Consider the following 8,653-nt stretch of genomic DNA (forward strand, 5'->3'; position numbering starts at 1 on the left):
GGTTCCTAGAGGTGACAAGTCAGGGAGAGAGCTAGTACTTGTGCTTGGGCACTCAGCCACTGCAGCCTCTCAAAGGCAAGCCAAGCACCTCCTCAGAAGGAACTAGTCTTACAAGGAGGAGAGGGAGACCATCAAGAACTGAGGCAGGAATGCAAGTGGAGACTCTCCGAGCCGCATCTCCTGGGACCTCAGCCTCCACCAAAGCAACCACCTGCACCGTCCCCACCGCCTCTTCCCCAGCCCCAACGTATCCAGGGACCTCCTCCTTCTCACACTTCTTCCCTCTCCTCTAGGGCTGAGGGCACTCTCTCGAGGCAGCCTCAGTCTCCGCGCCCTCTGGAGGCCCCAGCACACCCAGCTGTGACGAGCGGCTCTAACTCTGGGGTGACAGCAGGAAGCTGTGGCTCCGGGGCAGCTCAAGCAGGGGTATGTGTGTTGGGGTGAAGGTGGAGAGATACAGTTAGGCAAGGGTACAGCTATGATACCTCGGAGTGTGAACACAAAGTTCCCTGTTTCCGAGACCCCAGCCAAGGCAGCCTCTTGACCCACAAGGGCTGCAGCCTACCTGCCACAACAGCGGGGCCACCCTCACTGTACCCCGTGCCCAAGTCAGAGGAACTAATTCCTCCCCGGCCTCCTTTCTCCAAATCCTCCTCCGGCCTAATCTGCCCGGCGTGTTCAGGCTCTGCCCCTGGGGGCAGACCCAGAGCCGCCAAGGCCCCCCTCCGGAAACAGCGGGGTGGCTCGCCACGGTGCACACACGTGGCCTACGGGAGAGCCAAGCCTCGGCTGCCGTCAGCCATGGAGATGAGCGCAGCACACTCTCATCTCCCCAGACCGACAGAGCAAGCTCGGCTTGTTTCCTTCTCAGCGCGCCTGGACCCCGTCGCCATTTTTTCTTTCTGGCTGTATGTGCCTTAACCTTTATGTCTACCGCTAGACTCCACAGTGCTTGGCACGTCAGCAAATGCCAGAGTCCAAAGCCAGGGAGGCACAAGTGGCACCTCACTTGTTCAGTGTGCCACAGGGCCCAAGAAAGCTGTTTTCAGGGCTTTTTTTTTCTTTCCTTCAAGGAAAGAGTAGCTATGGTGATATGGAAAGCTCAATACGCTAGAGATCTACTGCCACAGTGAACAAGTCAGAGGCTGGAGTCATCATGTCTGGTTCAGCGTACCTAACACACAGGAGCTAAGACCACACTAAATGTGGGATGAACGAAGGAGCACGTGGACGAAGGCACGTGCTTCAGCTTGTCGTCGGGGTCCTGGAGAGGCCCTTCTCAGGCCACCTAGAGCCCAGAGCCTCAGGCTCCCACTGCCCTGGCAGAGGCTCAGTGTGGTTGTCACCATAGCCCAGTAAGAGCAAGCCAGGGCGAGGCTCTTCTGCTACCTTCGCCCCCGCAGCAGGGAGAGAAGCATCTCAATGGGGGCTGTGGCAAGCCGAGGGCGGCAGAGGGTCCCGATGGAGGCTCTGAGTCCGGTGCACCAGGAAGGGGGCCTGGGCGCGTCGACCAGCACATCTGCCCAGAGGGCAGAGGAGAGATCAGAGAGCTCTGTCCACATAAAGTAAAACAACTCTGGTCCTGCAGAACACCCACCTTACCGTCATTTCCCCAGAGAGGAGGAATAAACTGAACACTGCAGTGGGAATCAGAAATTCCAGGCTCTGGTCCCAGCACTACCATGAACCTGCTGGGACACCTTAGCCTTGGGGCCTTGGTTTCCTCATCTACAAGGGAGAGCCTAGCATTCCCGCCTCTCAGTTGGAGCTGTGGTGGAGCTCAAACAACATAATGGATGAGAAAATGCTCCATGAACTAACGCACTATTCAAGTACCCAATTTTTCTCCTGCCCCCGACCTCTGTGTACAGACTCAGGGAGGGAACAAAGAAAAGAAGTAGGAAACAGACTTCTAGCCCAGGCTGTCAGAGCAGCCAGGGCAGCCAGCTTCATGGTGGACAGAAGCACTGGAGCTCTGTAGTTAGCTACGGTGAAAGCAAAGGAAACCAATAGTTGTTAAGCACCCGCGAGTGCCACATGCTGTGCTGGGCGCTCTCACATCAAATCTCTCACTCTCATATGGATCTCATTTGACCATTGTTAACATACTGCTCCATGAGGGAGAAATTATTTTTACAGCTGAAGATCGGTTTGAGATAGGTTAAAGTGACTTGTACCCAAGGTCACAGGAAGAGCTGAGACTCAGACCCAAATCTGACTGATTCTGGCTACAGCTGCTGGAGGCCACTCCTCACCCTGGGCTCCGCCTAGAGTCTTATCACCTGTTACCATGCTGCTCTCAAAGACTTCCCCCCGGAGAAGCCCGGGCGCCATGCTTCTCTGAACAAAGCACTCTACTAGGAGCTCCAGAACACTCCCCTCCTCCTGCCCCACCTCCACTTCTCCTGGGACTCCCCCCAAAGTCCCCACTGACTTCTGCAGTTCTAAGAGAGGGAGCAGAGAGGGGGAAAAAGTCTCCTATCCCCTAATATCAGGCCTTTGCTACATTAGGCCTCACTTCCTCCCTCCAACTTAGCCACCGCTGACCTCCTTGAAGCCACATCCCAGAGAAGAGGGCACAGAGTGGGAAGAGATGCCTTGAATTAACGGAGGCCGGCTGGGATGGTGACGGGAGAGGCAGAGGCAGGCCCTAGCACACTGACGTGCTGGCGTTAAAGCACTTCCTGGAAGACAGGGGTCTCCCACCAATGCGCTCAGGTAGCATTTCTCAGAAATAGGCCAATCTGATATCTTCATATGATACCAAAGCTGCTGCTCACAGCCAACTGCCCTGGCACCCTGCAAAAGTCAGCGGCAGGAAACAGCCTTGATGACAAAGGGGCTCCCGAGAGCTTCAAGAAAGAGGCTAGGTGGACTCCTTGTCTCCGAATCAAGCGCTTGGTGGCCAGCCCCCTCAATACCACAGGTACATTTGCTCCCTTCCACTAACAGGTCCTCCTGGGCAACTTAATCTTCACCTTCCTCCTCATCAGGGCTCCCATGCATGAAGCACTTACACGGTGCTACACTCTATGCGAAGCATCTTACAGATTCTCTCCGAATACTCACAACTCCCTTATGAGAAAAATGTAATCTATCCCTCTTTTATAAACAAGGAGTCCAGAGAGATAAAGTCACACGCTCAAGGTCACAGAGCAAGTAAGCTGCACAACAGGATTTTAACCTAGGCAGTCAGAGTTCAGAGCCCAAATGCTAAGCTACTCTGGCTCCAGTGCCTCCTCCCTCCAGACCCAGCCCCTCCCCTCCCCTCCATCACTGCCGCCTCCCGCCTGCCTCGCAAGGAGGCTGTGCTGTGCTCATCAGGTCTCTCCTGCAAACTGCAGTGGCTCACTGGTCTCCCTCCTCCACCTCTCCCAGACAAACACAGGACAGTCCCGCTTCAGCCTCTGGTGACAGCTGTGCCTATAGCACAGAGCACAACCCACGAGGTACAGCAGGCCATGGCCCTCCCTACGCCACCCCCAGCCCAACCCCTGCACAGCTACCCCCAGGGCCTCAGCCAGGGCACAGGCAAGTTCCTCAACCACTCAGGAAGGCCCAGCTCCCTGGCCACCTTCCGTGTGAAGCCTTTCCAGCTCTCTCCTCTCGACCTCCTGCTTGCTGAGCAGAGCTCGTTACTCTGCACTCAGGAAGCTCTCGGTATGGACCTCTATCATGGTACATAACACACGGGGTTATAATTACACGTTCCCAAATCTGTCTCTTCCAGGAGTCTGGGAGTTGCTCAATGGCACCGACCAAGTCTTATCCATCTTTTGAACCCTCAGTGCCTAGCACTGGGCAAGTAAGAGGTGTTCACACAATATTTACTGAGCAAATAAATGCCCCTCATTCTAAGGGGCTACCCAAAACAAGCTAGTGACCAAGATCTCTAACTGGTAACTCAAGCCTGTGCATCTGTGCACGTCTGTGTGGGCACGTGCACACACACAGAGAAGGTGGAGGTGTGGGGGGCCCCAGCGCTGCTGTGCTCAGCTCTTCCAGGCATCTGTGAAGCAGGGCCCTTTCCTAGGTTCACAGGAAAGAAAAAGCCCCAGCTGGACAGGGGGCCTGGCCGTGCTGGTCTGGAAACCCACACATCAGGGCAAGCCTGGGGGGCTGAGGAAACACTAAGAGGTCTGACTTCCCCTGGAAAAACTAGTCAGACAGGAAACGCACAGGCGAGGATGGCTAGCTCTGGAGATCCGGACACGTGCTCTCATCCCTCTCCCACCGGGAGCAACCAGCCAGCACAAAGAAAATCCCCAGTGATACAGGCCTGCCCTCCTCGGGCACCTTGGGCCCAGCCTTCAGAGCTGGCCCTGTGGTCTGTCTCCTCAGCAGTCTGACAGCCACAGGGGTCAGGCCTCAGACAGCTGGTACCAAAGTCACCTACCCTGTGAGCCTGACTGCCTTGTCCAGGCGGTGTGCTTTCTTCTGCCACCCCCCACCCCTGGCATCAAAGGTACCATTCCATTGTCCCCTTTAGTTTCCCTGAGGGCAAGGGCCTGTTTTCATTCACCACCTGAGAAAGCCTGGCGTCTAGGAGGGTGTCAACGGAAGAATCAAAGACGAAAGGCTGGGGCTGCAAAAGTCCCCATAGATACGCTTGGCTGGCACTCAGAGCCCACCATGGAGCCTGAGCCACTGTACCCACAATGACCCCTGACTGAACCTCTCATCGCAGAAGGCACCAGAGGGAAAAGTGTAGAGCCAGAGCCGAGAGAGGCTGAGGCTGTCTGTAAGGAACAGTCTGAACACAAAGGCTTCTCCTCAGAGGAGCAACGCAGACCACAGGAACGGGGGCCTGAGACCACTCACAGCACAACCCCAGGGCTCTGAGTCCTTTTGGGACTGGCCGGCCAGCCACCGACTGGAGAGCCAACTGAGGCTGTCACATGGCAGCACAATTCACTCCCTACATTTCTATTTCCTCATCTGTAAAGTGGGGTGGTACTCCAGGCCCTTTAGAGGATCAGCCAAGAAAACATGATGCAAAGTCTCTGTAGCACTCAGCAGGAAGTAACTGCTTTGTGCTCATTTAAGTCAGTATCTGCAACATAAAAAGCCCAGTGTCGACCTGGTTCCTGTCACACCACCATGACAACCAGCACCAAGGCACTTCCCCACCCCTCTTGTAAGCCAAACTCCCAGCGGAGAAGTGAGCACCTGCCAGCCCCGTCTCACAAGCGCGGGATAAAGTGAGAGGGCACAGAGTTAGGCCAGAATGAGGTCCTGTACATCAGCGGTTCCCAACCTTTTTGGCACCAGGGACTGGTTTCAAGGAAGACAATTTTTCCACTGACGGGGGGCGTTTCAGGCGGGAATGCGAGCGATGGGCAGCGGCAGATGAAGCTTCGCTCACTCGCCCGCCGCTCACCTCCTGCTGTGCGGCCCAGTTCCTGACAGGCTGAGGACTGGTACCAGTCCATAGCCCGGGGGTTGGGGACCCCTGCTCTACACGAGTGCCGTGCACTTTCATTGAACCCCAGTCTCTCCTCAGGGCCACGGACACCCTGAGGGTCCCAGAAGTGTCCCTCTCTCTTTGGCCAGGCTGCAGGCACTGCGTGGTACCCTGGCAGGGTCAGCAGGAAAAGGCCAGACACCTGAGGCACCTGGGCAAGAGGCCAGATGGCAAGGGGCCCTGCTGGCACTCTAAACTTCCTCAGAACCTACAGAGAGGGGCTGCAGGGATCAGAACCCGACAATGAGGTGCACCCATGAATAGGCAGCAATGGGAAAGCTTCAGCCTGAGGCTCTGTTTGCAAGGTCTGAACTCCACACGAGTGTCCACTAGCCTTCTCACCCGGAATCCTTCAATCCGGGCCTCCAAAATCAAAGGGCCAGGGTCCCTTCTACATCCTTTGCCCACGCTCCAGGCCTCTCAAATCCCAGCTAACTGATGAGATCACTGAATTTGTACCTCTCTGGCTGAGCCACCCTTGGGGGCTGGGGTCATCAGGTCCTCCGCATTCCTGCCTCCATCCCCAAACACCTGAGACATCGTGGACTAGCCTCTTGCCTCTCCACACCCATGCCTTCTGTACAGGCCCCAACTTACAAACGAGAAAGTTACCCACCCATGAGTCAGATGTGCACGTCTCCTTATACTTACTCTATTCACTGTTCTACTGATAGGTGGGTAGTTGACTAGTTGGGTCAGGGCAAAACAAAACCATACCCTCCCATCTCCGGGTAGTGATCTAAGTGAAATGGGAACTGGGGCCCCATCCTCCTCCCTTCCGACACCCTCACGCTCTCCTGCAGCCACACAGCCCCAGTCCAGGAGAGCAGTCATACTCTATTATTGGTACCATTAATAACGGCTTACATTTATTAAACATTTACAATGCGTCGGGCACTGTGCTAGCTGTTTTACATTAATCTTCTCATTTAACCCCCAGAGCAACCAAATATAGTGGATGTGTTATTACTCCCACTTCACAGATGAGGAAACTAAAGCTCAGAGAAGTAGCTAGCTGCAGGGGATACACAACTAATATACACGGGCTTCAAATCCAACCTTGCCTTCAACCACTGTGCTGCACTTACTGCCTGCTGGTCACGTGCACGGTTTGAAATGCAGCCTGTTACCCAGGAGAAGTCTATCTGGGAACCTCCAGCCCGTGCTACCAATTCAGGAGAGCACACAGAGCACCACAGAAACATGGAAGGGGTTGCGCCTGGAGTCTGATGCCTGGGTGACCGTTCCCAGGACCATCCCAGCTCTCTGCAGTGTCTCTCCTTCCTCCACTTTGGAATCCAGTCTCTCAAATCACTAAAATTCTCTCCCAATGGCTGACAGGGCCGATGGGGGCACCGAGGAAGGCGGCTGCCGTGTGGAAGTTCGGCAGCTGTGTCAGATCTGGAGTCTGTAGTTGAGGATGGCTGCCTCACCATAAGACCTTCCTTCCTCCCAATCTTCTCAGCCATCTACAGGGAGGTACACCACAGCCAAGGAGGTCTGTGGGACCTTCCCTTGGGGGTGTCACTTCCTGAACCCCCTTCCTTCACATGGACCTAATTCTGAACCTGGCTCTAACAGTCTCTGGGGGTCCTTGCAGGAAGCAACCCAGAGTCTGGGGTTGCAGACACATCGCCCCTCACACTTGGAGGCGGGGGAACGGAGAGCAGAGCTGGGGGCGCATCCGGCCACAGCACAAGCACGCGCTCAGTGGAATAACACTCTGAAGGATTTGGGGTTTTTCAAAATCCCCCACCTCCCTCCTTCGCAGAAGCAGCCAAAGTCAGGCCTGGGAAGGCAAAGAGGCAGGAAATCAAGAGTAGCCACTCCTGGCTCCCTCCAGCTACGGGACACAGGCCACAGGACACAAAGGGCTAGACCCCAATTTGGCTGCGTGCTCTTGAAGAGTACCTGACACACGGCAGTGAGGCTGGCCTTCTGGGGGCCAAGCTCTTGAGAATGTGCATCCAAAGACAAGGGGAGCCTGGCCCCTCTCCGTGCCCCGGCTTTGGGTGTCTGCCCACGCACACAGGCCTCCTAAATTCAACTTCAGGACAAGAGAAGCGGCGGGAAAAAGCAGCCACTGCCTCCCCTCAGGCTTTTCCAAACCGAACGGGACCACCTTCCTCCCTCTCCCCGTGACGGAGATGCGTAGGCCCGGTTCCGCTCCAAAACCAGCCCTCCTGTAACAACTGCCTAAGTTCTACTCAGGGAACCCAAAGGTTCCGTTCTAAGTATGAGCCCAGCCGGGAGGCCCAGAGTTTCGCGGAGACTGCTCTTTTTGGAGAAAGGGCGCGCATTTGCTCCGGCCTCAGTTCTGGGGCTGGCGGGGGGCACGCTGCCTCGGCTCCCGTCGCCTCGGCCGACACCGCTCCCGGGCTGTGGGGGACCAGACGCCGGCCTCGCTGGTCTCCAACCCGCTAGGATTTTTAGGCCTCTGGGCAAAGAGCCTGGAACACTCCCCCCCTGCTGGGGGAAGGGGTGTCCTGTCAGGTGACTGAGGACCCGGATGCCCCCCGCCCCCGGTGACCACCCGGGCCGAGGCGGGGGCGGGGCCCACAGGGTGTGGGGGGAAAGCCCGAAAGTTTGCCCAAGTCTCTCTCCATCGGCGGCCCGGGGCGCGCGGGAGCCGGGCGCAGACCCCCGCCGCTCCCGCGCGAGCGGCGGGCCCCAGGGAGTGGGGGCGCACTTACTGGCCCCCTCGATCTTGTCGGCGCCACGGCTCCACGTGATCTGCCGCGTCTCCAGCTTGACCTGGAAGGTCTTCCGCTCGGGCCGCTGCGACTTCTTGGAGTAGAACAAAGTCATGACGGTGCCCACCTCGAGGCTGCGGCAGAGGTGCAGCACCTCGGCGTCCGAGGGCGCGCCGGGCCCGCAGCCGTTGGCGCAGGGGGACGCGGCGCCCGCCATGGCTCCGGCGCTGGGGGCGGCACGGGCGGCACAGGCGGCCGCGGCGCAGGCCCGCCGGGAGCGAGCTGGCGGCGGCGGCGGCGGCGGCGGCGGAGGCGGCGGGCGAGCAGACCCCGGCGGCGGCTCCTGCGGGCGGAGACGGGGCGGGGCCTGAGCGGGGGGCGGGGCGGCCCTGCAGGCCCCGCCTCGGCCCGCGCGCCGGGAACAAAGGCGCCCGCGCGCCCGTGGGGAGGACCCCCGCCCGCCGTCCGCCACCGCGCCTGCGCCCCGCGACCCCCG

General features: G+C 57.9%; 1 protein-coding gene across 2 annotated transcripts in view; it reads right to left on the bottom strand.

Moving 5' to 3' along the window:
• Window positions 1–8,400, bottom strand: part of PLCG1 (phospholipase C gamma 1) — a 34,891-nt gene extending 26,491 nt beyond the window's left edge. For both annotated transcript variants that reach the window (XM_068523957.1, XM_068523956.1), the window contains exon 1: window positions 8,158–8,400. In XM_068523957.1, the coding sequence (XP_068380058.1) occupies window positions 8,158–8,374 (217 nt within the window). In that variant the 5' untranslated portion in view covers window positions 8,375–8,400. The remainder of the gene's footprint in view (window positions 1–8,157) is intronic.
• Between the last annotated feature and the right edge of the window lie 253 nt (window positions 8,401–8,653).

The sequence above is a fragment of the Eschrichtius robustus genome, chromosome 16, assembly GCF_028021215.1.
Source record: "Eschrichtius robustus isolate mEscRob2 chromosome 16, mEscRob2.pri, whole genome shotgun sequence".
NCBI classification, from domain to species: Eukaryota; Metazoa; Chordata; class Mammalia; order Artiodactyla; family Eschrichtiidae; genus Eschrichtius; species Eschrichtius robustus.